The 22,596-nt window shown below is 34.6% G+C and overlaps 5 protein-coding genes across 6 annotated transcripts; 3 read left to right on the top strand and 2 right to left on the bottom strand.

The window, feature by feature from the left end:
* Nucleotides 1-21,893, top strand: LOC109355567. The gene is made up of 4 exons (XM_019598790.1): nucleotides 1-155; nucleotides 383-585; nucleotides 1,488-1,953; nucleotides 21,875-21,893. Exons 1-3 carry the CDS (start codon nucleotides 60-62, stop codon nucleotides 1,819-1,821), a joined length of 633 nt encoding a protein of 210 aa, XP_019454335.1. The 5' UTR covers nucleotides 1-59; the 3' UTR covers nucleotides 1,822-1,953; nucleotides 21,875-21,893.
* On the top strand, nucleotides 3,656-6,042 carry LOC109355566 (serine/threonine-protein phosphatase 4 regulatory subunit 2). Its single transcript, XM_019598789.1, has 6 exons — nucleotides 3,656-3,987; nucleotides 4,709-4,757; nucleotides 4,973-5,069; nucleotides 5,152-5,204; nucleotides 5,319-5,381; nucleotides 5,567-6,042. Exons 1-6 carry the CDS (start codon nucleotides 3,782-3,784, stop codon nucleotides 5,837-5,839), a joined length of 741 nt encoding a protein of 246 aa, XP_019454334.1. The 5' UTR covers nucleotides 3,656-3,781; the 3' UTR covers nucleotides 5,840-6,042.
* On the top strand, nucleotides 7,240-9,927 carry LOC109355564. The gene is made up of 2 exons (XM_019598785.1): nucleotides 7,240-7,443; nucleotides 8,295-9,927. Exons 1-2 carry the CDS (start codon nucleotides 7,341-7,343, stop codon nucleotides 9,896-9,898), a joined length of 1,707 nt encoding a protein of 568 aa, XP_019454330.1. The 5' UTR covers nucleotides 7,240-7,340; the 3' UTR covers nucleotides 9,899-9,927.
* Nucleotides 9,850-22,292, bottom strand: LOC109355565 (chalcone synthase 6-4-like). Of its 2 annotated transcripts, XM_019598787.1 has the most exons (4): nucleotides 22,258-22,274; nucleotides 22,021-22,215; nucleotides 20,487-21,489; nucleotides 9,850-9,877 (listed from the first exon to the last, which is right to left on the bottom strand). In XM_019598787.1, exons 2-3 carry the CDS (start codon nucleotides 22,196-22,198, stop codon nucleotides 20,498-20,500), a joined length of 1,170 nt encoding a protein of 389 aa, XP_019454332.1. In that variant the 5' UTR covers nucleotides 22,199-22,215; nucleotides 22,258-22,274; the 3' UTR covers nucleotides 9,850-9,877; nucleotides 20,487-20,497. The 2 variants fall into 2 exon arrangements, with proteins under 2 accessions (XP_019454332.1, XP_019454331.1); XM_019598786.1 differs by having other exon boundaries at nucleotides 22,021-22,292.
* LOC109355561 (probable methionine--tRNA ligase) lies at nucleotides 11,283-19,306 on the bottom strand. Its single transcript, XM_019598780.1, has 17 exons — nucleotides 19,063-19,306; nucleotides 18,824-18,968; nucleotides 18,260-18,413; nucleotides 18,014-18,169; nucleotides 17,687-17,917; nucleotides 17,459-17,602; nucleotides 16,212-16,302; nucleotides 15,969-16,075; nucleotides 15,741-15,855; nucleotides 14,450-14,577; nucleotides 14,256-14,321; nucleotides 14,009-14,137; nucleotides 13,757-13,900; nucleotides 13,561-13,675; nucleotides 12,506-12,741; nucleotides 12,314-12,409; nucleotides 11,283-11,780 (listed from the first exon to the last, which is right to left on the bottom strand). The coding sequence occupies exons 1-17, from the start codon at nucleotides 19,178-19,180 to the stop codon at nucleotides 11,550-11,552; spliced, it is 2,406 nt and encodes an 801-aa protein (XP_019454325.1). The 5' UTR covers nucleotides 19,181-19,306; the 3' UTR covers nucleotides 11,283-11,549.

The raw sequence follows: 22,596 nt of genomic DNA on the forward strand, positions 1-22,596 counted from the left end.
GATAAATACTAACTTGATCAACGCAAGGTCAAAGTCCAGAGAGAGAGAGAGTAGAGAGAATGGAGAGAAAGGTTGTTGTACTTTGCTCCATCGTCATCTTCTTAGGGCTCTTGTCTGCTGCTACTAGCTTTGCTGCTGAGGCTACAAGGATCAAGGTATCTCTCTCTCTCTCTCTCTCTCTCCTCTCTCTCAATGCTAGGGATTTTACCTTCAATCTTTAACAAATTCACTTGTTACCAAATTCACTTGTTATAAAAACGACCTGGGATGCTTTTAATTTCTGTGTTCTTTACTTTTGTAAGTTCTGTTGTGTCTACATTCGAATTCACCTTGGATAAAAATGAAAACAATGCTATAACAACCATGACTCTAACTTGTGCAGAGATCTCAAGTTCAGGTTAATCCACCATATCAATGTGTGTATCCTCGAAGTCCAGCTGTACACCTTGGTTTAACTGCTGCACTGGCTCTTATGATATCTCAAATGATTATAAATGTTGCATCTGGCTGTATTTGTTGCAGAAGAACCCCTCAAATTCCAAATTCCGAGTGGAGGGTTGCATTGGTCTGTTTTGTTTTATCATGGTAATTTTCACTAAACTTTTCTTTGACGTGTTCCTGTTCGACTATGATGGTCCAGTCAATCCGATAATGGCCCCAGTTGGGTTTAAGTGTGTAACTTACGGCTGCTATGTCACTTTTGTACTTCGTGTAGGAATTGGGTTTGAACAAAGCAAAACTGAATTTACGTGCAGTGGAAACTGGGTTTGAACAAAGCAAACTTGAATTTATGTGCAGTAAAGATTGATTTGGATAATTCATTTTTTAGTGTAGTATATTGTGGATTATACGTCATTGATATTTTCTAAGGAATCTTCCCATTTCTTGTGTATTATACCTTAATTTTCTTATGATGTTCGTTGCAAGCAATGTGCAATAAAAGGCACATGAACAGGATAACACATGTTTTGATATCAAAGATACAAGTGAAAACATTTAACTTATCTAGTTTACCTATATTATGGGATTGTGAAGTATGGATCAGGTAAGTTAATAGAAATGATAGTTTGTCGTTTTCATTTGTGAAGTGCATGTACAAAAGATGTCACAACTTTTTATTGCTTATACAATATTGTTCAAGACATTCAGCAAGATGGTTATACTCAAGAATCTGTTATTTAAAAGTAACGCAAATGACTCTTGTAAGATTACCTTCTATGGTGGTGCCCTTTGTTTTGAGTAGAGTACTTCTGCTAGGTTTATATCGGAGCAGTGGGCTATATAATTCCATATTTTTATAATTTAAATATTTGGATTCACCTTGTTACTTGCTCTTGGAGGATCGTTATTTATGTGCTTTCATGCTGCCTTGGATTATAAACCTCAAGCACTGCTGGTCTTGACTGTTATGGATAACAATTAATAACAAGCTGGGATGTTAAATTTTACCTTTGTTGTTTATGTGATTGAAATCTCTGTTCAAACAGGTTCACATTTGTCATTGCATTTCTGATGTTACTAACTGGTGCTGCACTGAATGATCAACGTAATGAAGATAGTGTATACTTTGGCTTTGGTGACTACTACTGCTTTGTTGTGAGACCTGGAGTGTTTGCAGGGGCTGCAATTTTAACCCTTTCAAGTGTTGCATTTGGAATTGTCTATTACATCACCTTAACTGTGAGAAAGAATGGTAGCAATTCTGGTGGTGATTCATCTAATCAAGGTGGCATAGTCATGGGACAGCCACAACTTCCACGGCAGAGTCAAGATCCAGTATTTGTACATGAAGACACGTATGTCAGACGACAATTCACATGATTGGCAAATAGTTGTCTGACCCTACTAAACTTTGTAAGTGTTGCATCACTCAGTTGGCACAGTGAAATGTGGAGGCTGTTGTAATCAAAACCTGATTTCTTACTAGTACTCATAGGAAGTAGCATTTCTTAGGAAGTAGCATTTCTTAGTATTTTATATCGGAAATTAGCAAAAGATATGTGGAAGTAGAACTGAAAATTAGTATATTTAAAATAGTACAAGGAACGTATTCTACGGTATGAAATTGTGACCAGAAAACGTATGTAGTTGGTAAGTGAAGGTAATAAAATCTTGGGTGTTTGTGATGTTGTTAAAAAAACATGACATGTGTAAAAATTGTGTCGTTTTTATTTAATGATAGTTAAGCACTCAAGAAAGCACCTATGTTTTCTCCTTTTGCTGCTAGTAACTAGCAAAGACTGAATCATGGTTTAAAGTGAGTTATGATGGATTAAAACTTGATGAAATTTTGCATGGATGTTGTCACAGTTTTTGAACACACTGTATTTGAGTTGTTAAAGTACTTACAGAACCTTTGAACCCATGTCCTTCTTGTCTGCACCAGTAAATTGTACCATCTAAACCAACCATTATTGACAGATCAAGAACTATTTTTTTTTTGTTTTGTTTGCTTGAATTGAAACTTCAAAAAACAATCCTTAGTCACATCACTTGTCATTTAATTGGAGTAAAAGTTTGGTTGAGATGGATAAGGGACAAATTGTTATCTGACCTTGAATATTGATCAATTATAATTTTGGAATCCAAATCCGACATTAGACCTAATGAAATCTGATTATATGTGAGTTTGATTAAAATCAAGTCAAACGGTATACTATTCACCCCAAGTCTATCCAACTTTATAGCATACATAAATTCAAGAATGCTCACATCCCTACTTAGCCTTATGGATATATCTTAGCATAATTTGCCCACCCAAAATATTTACAAATAAGGTGTGAGAAGACTAAACGAAAACTAGTAGTAATGTTGGGAAACATGTCATGCTCTAAAATAATCTTTTAAGGTAGTGTCAATGATCAATTTATAATATATGGATGGACACCACAAATTTAGTTACTAAAGTGTTACCACAAATCTAATTACTGAATATGTTATTGTGATCGGTTCAAAACAATATTTCAATTAATAAGTATTTTTTAAATAAGTTATACATATCCTATATTAAAAGTGTGATTAATAAAAAAAAGTTTCAATAAATTTTTTATAACCATATTATTTTTTTCCTAATGAATCAAATTAAATAAATACATTCTTCAATACAACATGTGTCATAGTACAACCTTATTAATAAATATTATTCTTATGAAATAAAATTCTTAATATCCAACCAAATTTATCCTAATAGTCATTTTTAAAATATTCTTTTATTATATCCTCATACAAATTTTACAAAGAATTACCAATGAAAAGATATAATTATGAACAAAAGTTACATTAACTCTTATAGAGAATATCAAAAGAAAATGTAACAAACAAATATTAGTTCAATTTGTATGATGTTGTTTGTTTAAGAATGTAATAACAACAAAAATCTAAGTCTCACTAGTAGAATGAATTATATTATATATTTTTGTTTGGTTTCCATGTGTATCTTCGTGTTGGAGTCTGTCCGAGCCAGAAACAATTACAGGTACGTAGGACTAACTCTCTCAGTAGACATTTTTTCATCTACAAGTCGAAATTTTGCTTAAGGAGAATTAGACATGTATCACTTAAATCAACGTCGGTTAATATATTATATGGATTGAAAGCATAATAGTCATATTTATTAATGATTTGAGTTACTAAAAATTATAATAAAAAAATAAAAATAAAAAGTGAGTGGTGAGAAAAGAGAAGAGCGAAAAGGGGTAGGCATTGATTGAATTGATTCCACAGATCGGCGGCGGCAAAATCAGCGGAAAAGGCGTCGCCATCCACCGTCGTATCGGAGAAGATGATGCAATCAACTACTCAAAATCACGTTATTGTTCACACCGATACTGATGCTGATGCTTCCAATCACCACGATCAAAATCAAATTAATAACAATGAAGACAATGATGTTGATGTTGATGATTCTTCACAAAGGGAACAACAACAACAACAACAACAAGAAGTTACGCATATTCTACAACTCATTGCTTCCACTGGAAACTTCTGGTATTATCTCAATTAATTCACTACTCAACCCTAACATAACACTAGCTAACTCTGTTAAAACTCATATTAAAACATTGATTCCCCTTAAGCAAGGACTCGGGTTCGAGTCTTGTGGATGGAGGAAATACCTGCGGGGAGAGTTAGCTTCACGTACCTGTATATGTTTCTGGCTCGGACAATATTGCCTTTAGTGCGAGGATACCTGTGGGAAACCAAAAAAAATAAAATATTAAAGCATTCAGATGTTCAATTTACAAAAACCCTAAGATGCACCGAGAAAGCAAACTAAGGTTGCAATCTATGTCATAGTAGTGCTTGTTTGCTTTTAAACATTTTGCTTATTTTAGCTACTTTACCATCACACTTAGCTTACCCCTTTCACCAATCTGTTATCTTGTTTTGCATCAAGAATGAGTTATTTCATGATACTAGGTTTAAAACATGGATTTGATACTAGGTTTATACACTGCAAGATGGACTTAGGCTCTCTAATAAAAAAATAAAATTATGTAGCAGTGATCTATTTATGCAGTTCTTTCGTGTATTTGGTTGGAAATTTACAATACAATATTCATTGACTCCTTCTCAACTTTAGGATTTGATTTGGATTGGGTTACACTTTTGTGTCACCCCTTTCGTACCTAGCTAGATTTGGGGATAGTTGACTTTGACATGGATCTGGTATTTTAGATTCTAATGTTGTCAATTTTTTGAGTAACAGGCATGACTGGGATAAGTTGAAGAGTATGCTATCGTTTCAGTTGAAGCAGGTATGGGGAGGTATGCTAGCATGCATTCTTAAGTATATTGTGTTGGTTCTTAGATGTATGTATGCTAGCATGCATTCTTAAGCATATTGCGTTGGTTCTTACTTCTTAGACGTATGTCTGCTAGCATGTTTTTTTATTTATATTTTGTCTTGGTTCATGAGTTGTAGTTTATTGTAATTTATAATTTAGCCCCTTTCTGAATATTTGCTATATAGGTCTTGTCAGAGTATGCTGAGGCAAAAATGACAAGTGAGGAGCAATATGCTTCATTAGGAGAGTCCTACTCTGAGCTGGTGAACAAATTGGATGAAGGTATATTACCATTAGTGCCATAGCCATGTTATCAAATTACTCTGATTCTCTAATCATTTTGGAATGCTTTTCTTGAATGCAGCACTTTCTTCTTTCATTGAAGGGCCCCCGTTTACATTGCAAAGGGTTTGTGAGGTAAGCCTGTTCCTTTCATTTGCTGTGCATTATTAAGTTCCAGCATTATCGTCCATCAAGTTTATCATGATAACATATAATGATGTTACTTCTGTCTGATATTGCATTGATCAGATACTATTGGATGCAAAAAGCATTTATCCAAACCTTTCAAAACTTGCTTTAGCTCTTGAAAAGGTATGCTTCATAATTTGGCTTGCACAATGCTGTCAAAATTTCAAATGTGTTGCTTTAAGAATTAATGAAGTGAAAACCCTGTATTTAAAAATGATTAATGATTCAGTTTTTACAATTGGTAATTGAATTGTACCTAGTTTGTCTAAACACTTTTCTTGGCTTCCGTCTGGCGTCTCCCTCTGTAGAACTTGTTAGTCACATCTACATTGACAATCAGCGCTGATCCATACCCGCAAACGGTAGTACAAGAGCAAGCTGACCAAGAAAATGCAAGTGAAGAGCAGAAGCAGGAACCTGACAATGCTGCACAAAATGGCATTGAGCCTGTGGTAGCCGACAAGGATGAAGTAATGGTTGAGGCTGATGTAGATGATGATATGAAAGTTGACACGGAAGCCATTGAAGACATTAATAAATCATCAGAAACAGATTCTGAGCCAAATGCTAATAGTGCATAGTGCTTTAATCACTTGTGTACCTTAAAGTTGCATTTAAACTTAGAACCAAGTTTCTGTTTCGTATCTCTTGGTGGCTATGCTTGTATTGTTGAAGATCTCATTGCAGATCTGCTTTTAAGTTAAATTCACAAACATGGGCAGGTTCATGAACTTTGGTATCCTTGTCAAACTATACTAGTAATTACCTCATTTTATATTGGCTTCTAAGTAGTTACCTCATTTTATATTGGTTAGTTTTCACCAATAAATGGGATCCTTAGGAATCTTGTGTTAAAATCTTGCACCATCAAATGTGCTTTTCCTTAAGCTTCACTTAGAAATAAAGGTAACAACTGAGAATCTTCTCAAATACTTCAAGAAATTTGTAGTGCAAACAAGTCTCATCCAACTAAGATAGGAGGGAGCTTGAACATGGGGAAAGAAAATGTTACAAATTGAACTAGGTCCGGCAAAGTTTCAAGTTAACACTAATGTGTTAGTTTAGTGGTGTAAGATTTCGCTAGATCTTCATAATGATCAAAATGTTAAGGGTTCGATTCTTGGAAGCGACATTTATTGGGAGGGTCGGTCACGCATCCCGAAAAAAGATTAGTTCCTTATTCAAAAATGTAAAAGAATATCTTGATAGTACCAATGTTTCGAGTTAACACCACTCAAGAAGATTTAACACCACTGAGGAAGAGTTAACAAAAGTTAGCTGATTATACCTTCATAATATTTATACACCTTTTATTCTTGTTTTATTCACCTCAAAGGTTCAAACATTTATCTGCTTTTGTTTTTTATGTAATCATTTTAAAAATATATATCAAACAACACGAAGGGATATCAAATTAAATGATCTGCAACAGTGTAAGCGTGATTGTTAGAAATTATTACTTTACGGTCTTAAAGTTTTCTCTGTTTATTACAAATATGTTAAAAATCCTTGCAATAATCCATTGAGTTCCAACATCGATGACTAGTTAAATTTCTTAAACATCACGTTAGGGTTTCATGTGGAATTTTTTTATTTATAGAAGTAAAATCTGTTCTGAAAATCTCTACGTGTCATGTTGAATTTCAATTGCCTGTTGAAGGAATCCTTTGATGCACACAATTTTTAAAATAATGATTTCATAATTAAAATTGACCAAGAAATTTGTTTATACAAAAATATTATATTCATCCACAAAGTCATGTTTTTTTTGTTTTAAGTTAGTTTTATGTACTATTTTAACGTAAAATAGGTTTTTAAGTTTTTTTACTATTCTTGAAACCCATTTTTCAATTGTATAAATTAAAAAGAGAAATGTTGTAGATTTTTATTTCCAATTTAAATGAAATTAAAATTGTGATCTTTGTTGAATAAGGTTAAGAATGAAGAAAGAAAATACACCAACGAATTAAAATAGAAACGAGGTAGTAATAAAGTTGGGAACAAAAACAGTGCATCATAAATTACGTTTTGTGTTTTGGAGAAACTAATGAAGAAGAACAAACATAATCAAACGAATTGGAGATGTTGATTGCATCCAAATGCATGCGTTGGAATACAATCACACAAACTCAATCTCAGCCTCCAATATTTTCTCTTCCTGCTCCAATCCCTCAATGGCATCAAGGTTTTTTCTCTCAATTCATATCTGGGTTTTCATTATTACTGCCAAAAAATTTGTTTTTTTAAATCATGATAGGAATTTATGTGCATTTTTCTCATTGGTACATAATAAATTTGCTTCTTTTGTTACTGGGTATTTTGATAATGGATCATCATGTAAAGGGCATCTTAAAAGTCCTGTGTATTGTCACTTGTGAAATTTATTTGTTTTGTTTAGAGTAATTTACGTTGTGAGTTTTGTATTTTTAGTGAACTGTTCATTAGTGATCATGTTTTTTTATCATTGCTTCTGTAAATATCCATGGTCTCTTTTAGGAGGCCAAATTGCCGATGAATTGTCTTCGACTAATGATATATACTCATACAAAATCAACGTATCAATCCTCATACACATGTGATGGTGACACGTGCAACTTGTAAGTCAATAATTCACAACAAAGTACAAGTTTGTGACACATGCCAACATCATATATGTAGGAGGATATATCATTTTTCATTCCGTTTCTATGCAGAGTTAATGAAATGATCTTCTCTCGTTTTGGTTTCTTTCTTCATTATCATTTATCCACCCTTTCCTGTGCCACATTTAGGTTTGGTAGCCTGTTACATACTTACATGTTTGATGAAACTTCTTCATTTTTAGTGATAAGTATAACCTTATCTCTTGTCATTATTTGCAGTGCATTCAGTAATGACCTTCATAATAATATGCTTTACAAATTAATGAAAACTCAGAAGATGTTTTTAACTGCAGTATCAACGCCACATAGGAACTTCCTTGAAACTTCGATTTAAAGTTAGTCAGTTTTTGTTAATTTTCGGAAAACTAGTTATATTCTTTATATGTCATTACAGGACAAGGCTTTTCTTCTGGACTTGTAAATCTTGGTGAGATAGAAGTTTTCAAGGTTACCAGATTTGAGTTCATTTGGAGCAGCAATGCTATACTAGACACGAAAAAGGTTCTTACATTCTATAAGCCTGTTGGAATACCTGATAGTTTCCATATCCTTGGCCACTACTGTCAACCTACCGACAAGCCTTTACGGGGTTTCGTACTTGTAGCTAGGGAAGTGGAAGATCGTTTGCCCAAAAATACTAATACTGACAACCGTACTAAGATACCTCCTCTGAGGAATCCTCTTGATTTTGAGTTAGTATGGAGTCCAAATGTAGGAAGCATGGAATTTACAAGCGTAGGTGGTTACTTTTGGCTACCACAGCCTCCTGAAGGTTACAAGGCACTTGGCTATATGGTTACTAACAAACCCGACAAGCCTAAGTTGGACGAAATGTGCTGTGTCCGTGCAGATCTCACTGATGAATGTGAACCTTATTGCCTAATACTTGCTTCCGGTTCTGGAACTCCTGAGTCATCTTTTCAGGTGTGGAGCTTGAGACCTTGTGACCGTGGCATGCTGGGGAAAGGAGTTTCTGTCGGGACATTTTTCTGTAGTAGTGGCTTGAACTTGGGTGATGAGCTGCCAATAGCATGCTTGAAGAACCTAAATCCATCTCTACCAGCAATGCCAAACATGCAACAAATACATGCCCTTATTAACCACTATGGTCCTACTGTTTTCTTTCATCCGGGGGAAGTTTACTTGCCATCCTCTGTGGCTTGGTTTTTTAACAATGGAGCCATGTTGTACAAAAAGGGCACGTCCACAGGAGAGGGAATCGATACAGCTGGCTCAAATCTACCTGGCGGGGGAACAAATGATAGGCAGTTTTGGATAGACTTGCCGAACGATGATCGGAAGAATTTTATCAAACGCGGGGACTTGAAAAGTGCAAGGCTTTATGTTCATGTGAAGCCAGCTCTTGGTGGAACTTTTACAGACATTGTAATGTGGGTTTTCTGCCCCTTCAATGGACCAGCAACCCTGAAAGTTGGAATTACAAATATACCATTGAGCAAGGTTGGAGAACATGTTGGTGACTGGGAGCATTTTACTCTTCGTATATGCAACTTCAATGGAGAGCTCTATAGTATATACTTCTCGCAACACAGTGGTGGTGAATGGGTTGATGCCCATGATTTGGAATATATTGATGGCAATAAAGCTATTGTTTACTCATCAAAGTGTGGACATGCAAGTTACCCTCATCCTGGGACCTATATTCAAGGTTCTTCGAAACTCGGGGTTGGAATTAGGAACGATGCTGCTCATAGTAGTTTCTATGTGGATTCAAGTATTTGTTACGAGATTGTTGCAGCTGAGTATCTTGGAGATGTTGTGACTGAGCCGCAATGGTTGCAGTTTATGAGAGAATGGGGACCTAAGATTGTTTACGATTCAAAAGCCGAGCTGGATAAGATAATCAACTCTCTTCCGCGCATGCTTCAATGTTCAATGAAGAACTTACTTAACAAGCTTCCAGTGGAGTTGTATGGTGAGGAAGGTCCTACAGGGCCAAAAGAGAAAAACAATTGGCTACAAGATGAAAGATGGTGATTTTTTTGGTCATATCACACTGGTTCTTGTTTATTTATCCCTGCTAATTTCAACTGTATGTTTGTTCATTTTTGTTACTTAGTGAGATTAAGACTCGATTATTGTTGTATTTTTGTAATTGTATGTATAGTTTATACATAATACATACCAACAGATAGAGAAGAGAGAGATAGAGTTATTATGTATTAGTTTAGGGTGGTGCTTCTCACAATTGAATTCATAGGTAACTCTTACACTTAGTACTTTTGTAGGGCTACCATATAGTTGGCATGATAATCATGCTAGCATGGAATAGTCTCAAAGAAATTGATTAATTAAAATACATATTTTCAAATTATTAGAAATATGTTATCCCTTTTACTCTTTTTATGGTTGATGTCCTATAATTTTTCATAAGATGTAATACTAGGGGTGTACACCTGGTGTTCCACACTTAGTGCCACTCCATGTGCCATAACCTTGTGATTGATTAAAAAAATATTTAAGTTAAAATTTAATTTTTAAGTAATTTTTTGACCGATCACAAAGTCATAACACATGAAGTATACTAAATGTGGGACAATATATGCGCATCCTAATATTACTCCCTCCATCCAATTGAGCTGGTACAAGTCTTTTTCCTTTTTTTTCTTCTTCCAATTTTAAATTAATTCATTCAATGAAATATGCTTTACCATGTGAATGCAAATATAAATCTTTAAAGTAAAAGATTTATATATACGAACATTGTATTATCCACTATTTTACTTGTTTTGAAAAATCAATAATTATTAAAAATCAATAATGAAGGTAAGTAAGTTTCATTTCCATACATTTTTTCTCAATTGAATATAGTTAAGACATCTATAACATATCTCATCATTTCCTTGTAATATTGGAGTTTGGAAGTGAATCATTCACTTTTCTCAGCAACATTTTACTCACATGGTCAATTTCTCTCAAAGGTGTTCTTCTAAATATATTAAATCTTTTGATAAATGTATATTTAATTAAGGAGGATAAGATAATGTGAAAGCACTCACATGGCGAAGTCTAGCAAAGATGACTTGGAAGAAAAACGAAAACAGGACAGTGAGATAATCTACTTACGATAGTTGAGGGGTAATATAGAGTTAACATGTTAATTAAAACGTGAAAATATGTCATAATTGTTGTATAAGATGAACACTTACTAATATAATGATATATTTTATACAATTATATCACAAGATATCAACTTGATATTTAGACCTTAATACTCTAACACTTGTTGTATGCTTACGTCATGATAGCTTAGATACACCTAAATTCCTAAGATAATGTGTTTTCTTTAGAATGGAAGGAAATATATGACAAGTACAAGAATACACATCTGCTGTCTCACGACTTGTGCTACTGTATGTGCCATCAGAAATATGTTTAGAAAGTGTGAATATGAAAACAGAATTTTAGTCAATCATGATAATATTGGCTTGGGTTCAGAATCCAATAACATACCAAGTTAGAATGGTAGAACATAAAACAGGTCAAATCACTCATCAATGTAAATTCTACACTTATGGCAAACATGGAAACAATAACAAATTTGATAGTGAGATTGTGTAAGGGCTAAGATATTTTTTTTCTAATATTCTTTCTCTGTCCTTTTTAACTCAAAGCCTTGATATTTGTTTTACTTAATGGATCCACCAGGTATGGATGAAACCTTGCAAATGCCAGCTGATGTGGTGAGTGGAACATCTTTGTAGCATGCCACTAGTTCATCATTACTGTGCAGGTCTACTTGCAATGTTTCCCAAACTTTCTTCTTTGGGTTTAAGATTTCATCAGGATTACCTTCATACCCTGGGAATGTAACTCTTTCTCCGACGCGAGCATCAGTGGGTGGCTCAACCAATTCAACCTACAGGTTCACAGCAATAAGAAATTTAGTACTCTGCAACTCTCAAACCTCAGAAAGAACACATGAAAGGAAAACTAAAATAGACAATAACCAAGCATTTATCCTATTAAGTGAGGTCAACTACATAGATCGAACGATGTCATAATGTTCTAAAACATAAATATGTGGAAAACTAAAATATACCAAAGAAAAAGCAAAAAAGATTTCTCAACAAAAGCAAATATAGTGAAGGTTTGAGAGAATTGGGCACACTCCCCTTAATATTGTCCACTATATCTGGACTAGTCAACTAAGTGAACTAAGAACAATATATGTCAACCTTTATATAACCACAGGGACTTCAAAACTATTTGTGCAGAATCAGAAGTTAAATGCTGATTACTATTGCGTATGGGATGAAAAAAGTGCAATACCAACTATAGACAACTACACATGATGCTGTGAGAACTTTATTAATAAGAGAGATCGGCACTTATGAACATGTAAAGACATTGTGTCCATATAACAACAAAAAGACATTGAGTCTTCCCTACCTTTGAGTCATTCGAAGCAGCAAGCACCATTGCGTGAGATTTAATTCCCCTCATGGTCACTGGTTTTAGGTTACAAAGAACACAGACCTTACGGTTCTGAAGAAAATTATTGGCATTAGTGTACCAGTAGATAAAATAGTAGCTTCAAAAGTTAATCGTAAAAGAAGATATGCCCATTTTAATTGACCAAACCTGCATTTCATCAAGTGGTATGTAGTTCACAAGCCCACTCACGACCGTTCTGGGCTGTTCTTCACCAACATCTATCTCCTCAACATATAGAGTATCTGCAGCAGGATGTTTTTCAGCTTTTTTTATAAGGCCAACACGAATATCAAGCCTCGTGATGGAAATATCAGGTTCAGCAACTGCCTTATTTTTGGCTTCTTTCGATGACTTAGCTGATGATTTTTTCTTTCCACTTCCGTCTGTCATAAACAATGTACGCAATCAGTGAAAGCAATCTTGAAAATTTATTTATCTATTGGAGAGAGATATAACGAGCTTATAAAACTCATGAAAGCATAAACAAGGGTTCAACCAAACTCAGTTGATAGTTAATAAGTAATAACAAGGCTTGGGTAGCTTACTACGAACATGCACACAGTAGTGTTTAGGGATGGTTGTTTTTTTTCTAGGACAGTGCAGTTAAGGAGAACAAAAAACAAAACAGTCCCACAACAGTAAAGCCTTCCACAATAAGATATTTCTAATGATTGCTGTAATTAATAAAATAAGCAATGTATAACAGAACAGTATAATATTTAATGATGGTTGTTGTAATTAATAAATTTAACAGCATAAGGATAAAATAGAGTACTGGAATTACAAAAGGTTCAACTTGGAGCCATTTAATTTATTGTGGGTTAAGATTGGCTGTCCCAACTTTGGGGTGACGTGAGTGCCTGTCTGAGATATGTAGAGATACTCCATGTAGTATTATAGTTGAGAATAAATTATCTCCTCATACCAGGAGATAACTTATCTCCTTAAATCCACTCAGTGTTTGACATGTGTCTTATTTTTCTTTTATAATATATTTTAAAATGAAAACTTCTTGAAGGAAGGGAAATACGACACATGTCAAACGCTGAGTGGATTTATGGAGATAAGTTATCTCCTGGTATGAGGAGATACTTTATAGTTTGATATGGTTGTCATTCATAAAATAATATCATACATCATTTTATCTGTTTTCCTTCCTTCCAAAAATCAAAACACAACACACAGAAAAGAAGACAAAATACCTGAGACTTTTGTTTTCTTCAGTTGCTCAGCAACCTTTTCAGCCTCTGCACGCACAATCCTATCAGCTTGGCTTCCTGCAAATTTCTCCCTGTAGAACTCCACTTCTTCATCTTTCTGGTCATAAAATTGGAGTAAATCAATGACCCAAAGGCCCAATTTGAATCTGTATCCTGATTACAGAAAACAGTCACGTACCAGTTCTCTGAACAATGGCTGGGGTTTCCCAATTTTATGACCAGCACTTATGATATCCCAAGGTCTTTTCACCCTATCAATATCTCCCTTTTCATCACAAAGTGAAAGATGTGTCTCCGGGGACAAATTAAGCTGCTTAAATACCTTCAACAGAAAAAAGAGAAGAACCCAGAATGTCTTAGAATAAGCTTCAAAATAAATAACTAAAAAACCAATGAAAATGCAATATTGGATATAGGGAAGTTAATTTACCTCAAGAGTGAAAGATGGAATAAAAGGTTCCAATAAACATGCGAGAAGATACACAATCCCAACTGCAGTTTTCATTACAAGGGAGCATAGAGATTTGTTGTCTTTGTAAAGGTGCCAAAATTCAGCTTCCTACAAATTAAATTGTAAAAATATCCAGGAACATGTTACAACCATTTACATAAATTTAGCATAAAAATGCATGTAGGAGGATATAGGAAACAAGAACAATATAACAATCCAAAGTTACCTGCAGATATCTATTGCCCTCACTGGATATGCTCATTGCAATTTTCAATCCTTGTTTTAGTTTAACCTTTACACATTGCAACAAGAAAAGTCATCATACTGTGGTGAACTGGTGATAATGAGATCTAAAAAAGACAGTGCACTCAGCACTCTACTGATTACAATAACATGTTAATACAATAGGGGATTAATAACCTTCTCCATTGCATCTATGTATTGCTCCAGATTTGCAGAAACTTCATTTGCCAATTTTTTGGTCAGTTCGTGAGAGTCATCACTTACATCATCAGGAATAGCAGGAATAATGGAATCATATCCTTGACCTTCATATGACAAAGTTAGTAATAAATGTTACAACAAAAGCCATGAGGAACAAAACAAACTATTACTTGCTACAGCCACAAAATCAATCTCGAAACAGAAGGGTAGCAAAATAGTATAAATTGAATCAGATTAAATACTAATTTTGTTTATTTAAACAAATAATGGAAGTTAAACTTATATGTCACTCATTACATTCCACAACATTAAAATAAAATAAAAAATTAACATGTACATAGTTGATCAACCAGAATTTGAATGAACAAGAAGAAAAAAGCAAAAGCAGTAACTTTTATGCACATCAGGAATAAGGAAGAGATCAATGAGTAAAGATCTTTTTGTCAGTACTTCCACGATTCATGGTTGATGAACAAGGTTATGAAACCGACATCATATCGTGAACCGGAAGAACTATTTTCCGAATTGTGAATTATAAGATGCATGACTAATAACTAATAATATATTAACTTAAAAAACCATTAATTTCCTTTTTTCTTTGCTTGAACCATCATAACCACTTAAAAAATATTATATGAAGGAGAAGAGGTGGACCGACCAATAAAAGTCAGCCATGGGAGGAGAAAATAAAGCACAAAACACAGCAACAGGTGCTAACTAAGAGATGTGGCAAAAACATAAAGAGGTGGGAATAAATTTAGGTATTTAAAACTGAACAAGACCTAGAATTATTAGGAAGGGTAGATTCACCACTCCCATCTTAAAGTTCACATGAAAAAGGCTCAAAAAAATCCCAGATGAGGTCGCACGGATTCGGCCCAGTTATGCTGCAACCGAGTAGCATCATAAAAAAACTGGAAAAACTCTAGTTTCCTATCTTCAGGAACTGGGTCGAGCAGTTGCGGCCCATTTGGGCGCTCGACCCAGACGTTTTGCCAGCCACTGTGAACTGCAAAACATAACCAGAAATCGCAATTTGTGTGATTCATCAATGATTCAGGCATGATACAAAGCCATTTGTGATTCTTATCACGATCTGTATTGACAGCTTCTGTTTTGGTTTCACTTCAGGATATGAAAAGTTAGTATCACACAATACTAACTACAACGTTGATGAATCCTAGCCCTTACGCATATAAATTCTAAGGATTTTCGGTAGTTAATCTGTAGAGAATTCGAGAGAAAAATGACCAAGAGGTCAACCAACCTGCAGGTTTGGCAATAAAACTTAAAACTCGGTTGATGAAGTTGCCCAGATTATTCAGCAGCTCACTATTTAATTTTGCTTGCAAGTCAGACCAAGTAAATAACGTATCAGATACCTGCAATGCACAATCAAAGTGAAAGCGCTTAAAAAGGGAGAAAAATAAAAGACTTGTTCCTATTTCTTGAGATAGATAAGCTAGTATTAACAAATTATGTTTAAAATTGTTACCTCGGGCCTATTTGTGAGCAAGTAATATCTCCATACTTCAACTGGAATACCAGTGTCTTTTGCATCATTACCAAATACTCCGACGCCTTTGCTTTTAGAAAACTTCCCTAAAAAAAATTAAGTGAAATTCAATGACTTTCAAAATGTTCATATGAGAACCATTAACGCTTCTATTGAAGGACAGCTATATGCCAGTCAATATGCATCAACTAGGGACAAACCATTTCAAGATAAATAACTAACCTGCTTCATAATTCAAGTATTCGGTAACACTAATAGTCTTCATCAAAGTCCAGTTTTCATGAGTTCCAAGTAAAGTAGATGGGAACATGACCTGGAGAATAAATTGCATCACATGCCAAAGAACTATTTCCCTAATCATTCAAAAATATGAACCACACAATCATGCAATTAAAGGGTAGTTCTCTGTCCTTTTAAAAAAAAACTCCACTGAGCAAATATGCCTCTACACAGAAATGCTTAACCATTGTAGAGATTATGATCCGATCCGCAAGGACCGTGATTGGGAATTGTTTGATCGTCTTTCTCCGAGGAAGAGGCGAAACATAATCAACTTGAATTCGGGACAGCTATTCGAAATCATAGTGAAAGACTGGATTTATTATCTCAGGTTTGCTTTTCGTGAAAAAATACATATTAATTGGTGCCAAATTGAGTAGAAACTTGAAAGACCTGGCGATGGACCAAAGGTTGGTCAATACTTACAGTATACTTCACAACATGGCAAGCAGAAAGAACTTTCGAAGTAAACAAACTTCATAATTTGCTTCATAACAATTCCATCTCGACACAAATAAAACAGTGAATACAATGGTATATGTATTATGTAGAGTAAAACATTTGTACAAGAGAGTTGATTATTTTTTCAGTAAGCAGAACGCTGCCCTGTTTTGAGTGGAAAAAAATAATAAATGTGCCATCACAATTATACAAATATAATATAATAAAAGCCACATCAGAAAAAAGTAGCATGGTAATTCCATAAGTGGCAAGAGCAATTTTCTCATGGTATAATGCTGATGATATTGACATAAAATGTGACAGTAGCCACAGAAGATTGCATGGTTAAAAACTGTCTGATAACGTGGCAAAAGCTATAATATTTAAAAATAATATGGAAAAATACAAACATTGTTCATCTCAGACTGTCATAATTTTCATTCAAGAGGGGAGAAAGGAACAAAGAGGTCAACAGTCTAGTGAAAGTACACTAGTAAAAAATAAAAAAGGGCGTCTGGGGAGGGTAGATGTATGTACACACTAGTAAAAAATACATCAAATGAACATTATAATGTATAAAATCTAGCAGAAATATAATATAAAATTGTTTTGATAAACAATATTCAATTCAGAAGAAACATTTTAGCCATCTGGGGAACCACAAGATATTGACATGCATGATCCCAAGTAAACATAAGAGTGCATAACAGCATATAATATCCCTGAATTCTATAAATAAAATAACTTACAGTGTGGAATGGCACATTGTCCTTGCCCATAAACTGATACAACTCCACATTCTCCGGGTTTTTCCACCATTTCTCCCATTCAGGTGTGTAGCATGAAGTGATCGAAACATAACCAATCGGAGCATCAAACCAAACATAGAAAACCTTGCAATTTTAAGAATATATTTTAAAAAATTAATGAGTGAAAAGAAAATTTTACTTTTTTAAAGATCCAATGGAAAAACTAACCTTGTCACTATATTTTTCATGGGGGACAGGAACCCCCCACTTTAAATCTCTAGTAATGCAGCGTTGTTTCAACCCTTCTCTTAACCATGAATTCGTTGTTTGGATGGCATTCTGACTCCATAATCCCACCACTGACATCTCATTGATGTATTTTTCCAATCTATCTTTCAATAGGGGGAGTTCAAGAAACAAGTGGTCTGTATCACGAATACGTGGACTTTTTCGACAAACCTGTTACAGATGTGAATAAATCTCACTTAAAAAACATTAGATAGTCAATAGGAAAAACCTACAGTGAAGAATGTTAGAGGGGAAGGGGAATTGTACCTTGCACCTAGGATTTTTCAACTCAGTAGGATTTAGTAGTTTTCCACATTTTTCACACTGGTCTCCTCGGGCGGAGTCATACTCACATCCTGGAGTTGGGCAATCACCCTCCACAAGTCGATCGGCTAAGAACTTTTCGCAAGTATCACAGTAAAGCTGAAACAGGATAGGCATTTAAGTAAAACAATAATGAAAACCAATAAAACAGTAAATATTACCACTTAAGCCTCAGAAAGAAGTGAAAACCTGCTGCATTGTGTTCTCGGAAAGCCACTTGTTATCATATAGTCTTTTAAAAATTGCTTGACAGACTTCAGTTTGCTGAGGGGATGACGTGCGGCCAAATTCATCAAAACTGATATTGAACCAATTGTAGACCTCCTTATGAATAGCGTGATATCTACAAATTCAGAAACAGGACGAGAAAGTATTTATTGAAAGTCTGCACGAGGATTTAGCAAACTCTAGCAAGTAATGATCACACATTACAACAATGCAAACAGTGCATAAAAACAACGCTAGTCCAAATAACGACATGTAATTAAGCACTTATTCGATAACCTTTTGAAATAAGCTTAAGTCAAACTTATTTTCGTAAGCTTTGTCATAGGCTATTTTTATAAACTATTTCATAAGTTAATTTTACTAAGCTATCATCACGAATTAAAACAAGCTTCCTATAAGTTCTTCCAAAAGGCACATAAATTCTATGATTAACGCGAAACAATGAAATATATAGTCGGAGTGGTACCGATTAGTAAATAACAAATGAATGTAAATTGAGAGAGAATGGTTAGAATTTTGAAATACTTGTCACAAATCTGTTTAGGAGAGCAATTCTCTTCCAACGCTTTAGTCTCAGTTGCAGTTCCATACTCATCGGTACCGCAAATATAAATAGCGTTGTAACCGCGAAGACGACAATATCGAGCAAATACATCAGCACTCAACACACCTGATCAAAATCATAAAACATAGATTAAATTCAATCGGAATAATAGATTTCGTTCGATTAAAAAATGATATAAGGAAATCTTCGATGAATATACATCCAATGATGTTGCCGAGATGAGGAACGTTATTGACGTAAGGCAAAGCGCTGGTGATGAGGATGTTGCGCTTTCCTTCTATCGGAAGCTTTGTCAGTTTTGGATTCTCCTCCGTCATTTTTTGTTATCGCCGCCGTCAATCTCAATTTCGTTGAGTTCGCCGGGTAAGGAAGGGTTCAGTGCGAATCGCTAATCACTCTTTGTATTTAGTGCTCAACACTTTTCACTTTTCAGTTTTCAGTTTTGCCCTTCTTTAACAAACTATTTACCACCTCGAACCATCTTATTTTGCAAAGGTTAGAATCGTGCAAAACATAATTGTTGAGATACCATACAAATATGTTATAAAAGAATACAAGGCCACCTTTACAAACCATATTAAACATTTCTATAAGAGTGTGTAATATTATCGCATTGGTGACAATCATCTCCAAGCCAGGAACATCCACAAGTATGTGAGGCTAACTCTCTCAGCATGTATTTTTTCCATCCACAAGACTCGAATCCGAGACCTTGCTTAAGGGAATCGAGCATGTACTACTTGAACCAACACCTATGAGTTATAAGAGTGTAATATAAATGGTGTATTTATATACTATAATTATAAAGATTTTTATGTATAGTCAATACATGATGTATCGTTCATTTGTATTACTATATATTATAATAATAACTAAATATGAATGATGAATAATATAATTATGACATTGTAAAACTATTATGTTGTTATTGTTAGTGTATACATTTTTTCTCACCAATAAATTCAAAACCTTACATATTGAGAGAGAATATTTTTTGTTATACAAAAAAAACATTCTTTAGTGTGAGTATTATATTTTATACTATCTTTTCTCTTTAATACTTCAACTTAAAAAAAATCTCAATTTAACATGCTGCCTAAATATATTTTTAGTATTGATGCTTTATGGAAATTACCTATTATCATAGTAGGTGAAATGATTCTTATAATGTTGAAGTTTCTTGCAGGATCTTTTATGCTTACACTCTATGGATTGAATGCATCTTGTGGCTTGTGCTGTTAAAAGTAATCTTTATGTACATGATACATAGGAGGAGGAACATTACAATTTCTGAAAAAATCAACATAAAGGTAGCATCTAAAGAAACACAACCTTTGCAGGTTAAACAATGTAATCAAATAGAGTAAAACATGAAAATAAGCAAGGCATGGTGTTTGTTTCCAACTTTAATTGCTATGTTTTTGTTAAACAAACAATTATTATATCTCACTCAAAGTAAATGATTTTATTAAATGTTGGGTTCAATAGGTTAAATCAAAACAAAAAATGAGCTTGAAAATGAAATGAGGACAATAATACAATGACATTAAAAAACATAACAATTGCAAATCAAAGAACAAGGATATGCTGTCTCCAAGCATGTCCCCTAAGCCTGTCCCAAACCAATCAACATCTTATGCAGCAACACTGTGAAGAACAACAGTTTCTACTGTGAGTCCAGGTCCAAAACCAAATAGCACACCCCATTCAAGTCCTTCACCAGTGGTTTTAAGTCCATCTTGAGCTGATTTCTTCCTCATCTCATCCATGATAAACAACACACATGCACTTGACATATTACCATATTCACTAAGCACATGCCTAGTGGCTCTCATCTTCTCTGGTTTCAATCCCAACTTAAGCTCAACTTGGTCTAGAATTGCAGGTCCACCAGGGTGTGCAATCCAGAAGATTGAGTTATAGTCAGAGATTCCCAATGGTTGGAAAGCTTCAACCAATGCTTTCTCAATGTTCTTTGAGATGAGCCCGGGAACATCTTTAAGGAGATGAAATGTGAGTCCGACTTCGCGTAAGTGTCCGTCAATAGCACCTTCGCTGTCTGGTAGGATTGTTTGTGCAGTCCATACAAGTTCAAACAAAGGCTTCTCAATCTCTGGCAATGGGTCTGAACCAACAATGAGTGCAGCTGCTCCATCTCCAAAAAGTGCTTGCCCAACAAGGCTATCGAGGTGAGTGTCACTAGGGCCGCGAAATGTGACTGCAGTGATTTCTGAGCAAACAACTAGGACTCTTGCACCTTTGTTGTTTTCAGCCAAGTCTTTAGCCAAACGTAGTACCGTACCACCTGCAAAGCACCCTTGTTGGTACATCATGTAACGCTTCACATATGGTCGAAGTCCTAGGAGTTTGGTGAGTTGATAATCAGCACCGGGCATGTCAACACCACTAGTGGTGCAAAATATCAAGTGGGTGATCTTAGATTTTGGCTGACCCCATTCTTTTATGGCCTTGGTTGCAGCCTCTTTTCCCAATCTTGGTACCTCCACAACCACCATGTCTTGCCTAGCATCCAAGGAAGGTGCCATATAAGCACAAACACTAGGGTTCTCTTTTAAGATATCTTCTGTTAAGTGCATATATCTCTTCTTGATCATAGACTTTTCACCTGAAATTTGTTACAAAGGCAAAACTATGAATTCATGATAACCATGGAGTCAGACATAACCACTCTTGCAATGAAAATGATATTAGGCCAATTGACTAATTACACTTCTGTTTGTTCTATAAGTAAATTCTACACAACATAATTCATAACTACTAATCTTTAATCCTGAATTGCAGAAGCTATATTTTGACATGTGGTGCTTTTAGTTCTACTGAAAAATACTTGAGCATTCTTACAAGATTACAATAAATAGTTAAAGCATTACATATGTTTCCTTTGCTTGCATGATTAGTATGATAGTTACTTAGCCTCTATGATCCAAAACCATAAAAACTATAGCCAATTCAACAGACTGTAGTTTATGGAATGTTCAAATATTAAGATATGTTTGTAAGTGTTCTTGTATGAATCAATCTAAAAATAACCAAAATAATAAAATCTATGCTAGTTCATTTCACAATTAAAAAAAAAATGTGCTTTACATGAAAGAAGAAAAAGACAGCACATAATTAACATAAAGAGAATACTCACACATGCGTTTGAATTTCTCTTTAAGCTCAGTCTTGTGCTCACTATTAGTGACTCTGAAGTAGAAATCAGGATAAGTACTCTGATCAACACAGTTTGATGGAGTTGCAGTACCAATGGCCATAATAGTAGCAGGTCCTTGTGCCCTTTGAGCATTGCGGATTTCTTCTACACTCACCATCTTTCTTTTCCTTCTTCTCTCAACTTAACTAAGCTACCACACTTGTATATATTGAGATTGAAAAGTATTAATGAATATAGTTATTGCAGTACTTCAGTAGAGAGAAAAGGGGTGATGGATTGATATACAAACATGTTAGAGTGGAGGGGTTTTTATATCTATGTGTGATGGTGGCTGAAGAGAAGGCATTTTTGGAGTTTAGACTTTAAACTATAGGGTGGCTAGTTAAATTTGACTACTATGTTGTCTTGTTATGTTGTGAATGTGACTCAACTGCACAAGAGTTTGGTGGCAAATGTGAGCATGCCTTTGTAGACCCTCTCCATCTAAACTACTATATCATTTTATATACCAATTTAATCTACCATTGACTATATAATATGCATGTGTTTAAAATT

The sequence above is a fragment of the Lupinus angustifolius genome, chromosome LG08 (assembly GCF_001865875.1).
Source record: "Lupinus angustifolius cultivar Tanjil chromosome LG08, LupAngTanjil_v1.0, whole genome shotgun sequence".
NCBI lineage: Eukaryota > Viridiplantae > Streptophyta > Magnoliopsida > Fabales > Fabaceae > Lupinus > Lupinus angustifolius.

Coding starts and splice junctions, on each gene's coding strand:
- LOC109355567 (XM_019598790.1), top strand. CDS start 60: ATGGAGAGAAAGGTTGTTGTACTTTGCTCCATCGTCATCTTCTTAGGG. Junction 156..382: donor CTGAGGCTACAAGGATCAAG/GTATCTCTCTCT, acceptor TAACTTGTGCAG/AGATCTCAAGTTCAGGTTAA. Junction 586..1,487: donor GTCTGTTTTGTTTTATCATG/GTAATTTTCACT, acceptor CTGTTCAAACAG/GTTCACATTTGTCATTGCAT.
- LOC109355566 (XM_019598789.1), top strand. CDS start 3,782: ATGATGCAATCAACTACTCAAAATCACGTTATTGTTCACACCGATACT. Junction 5,070..5,151: donor GGTGAACAAATTGGATGAAG/GTATATTACCAT, acceptor TCTTGAATGCAG/CACTTTCTTCTTTCATTGAA. Junction 5,205..5,318: donor CATTGCAAAGGGTTTGTGAG/GTAAGCCTGTTC, acceptor TGCATTGATCAG/ATACTATTGGATGCAAAAAG.
- LOC109355564 (XM_019598785.1), top strand. CDS start 7,341: ATGTTGATTGCATCCAAATGCATGCGTTGGAATACAATCACACAAACT. Junction 7,444..8,294: donor AATCCCTCAATGGCATCAAG/GTTTTTTCTCTC, acceptor ATGTCATTACAG/GACAAGGCTTTTCTTCTGGA.
- LOC109355561 (XM_019598780.1), bottom strand. CDS start 19,180: ATGACGGAGGAGAATCCAAAACTGACAAAGCTTCCGATAGAAGGAAAG. Junction 18,170..18,259: donor CCGAGAACACAATGCAGCAG/GTTTTCACTTCT, acceptor ATCCTGTTTCAG/CTTTACTGTGATACTTGCGA. Junction 15,856..15,968: donor TGCTCACAAATAGGCCCGAG/GTAACAATTTTA, acceptor TGTGCATTGCAG/GTATCTGATACGTTATTTAC.
- LOC109355565 (XM_019598786.1), bottom strand. CDS start 22,198: ATGGTGAGTGTAGAAGAAATCCGCAATGCTCAAAGGGCACAAGGACCT. Junction 21,490..22,020: donor AGAGAAATTCAAACGCATGT/GTGAGTATTCTC, acceptor AACAAATTTCAG/GTGAAAAGTCTATGATCAAG.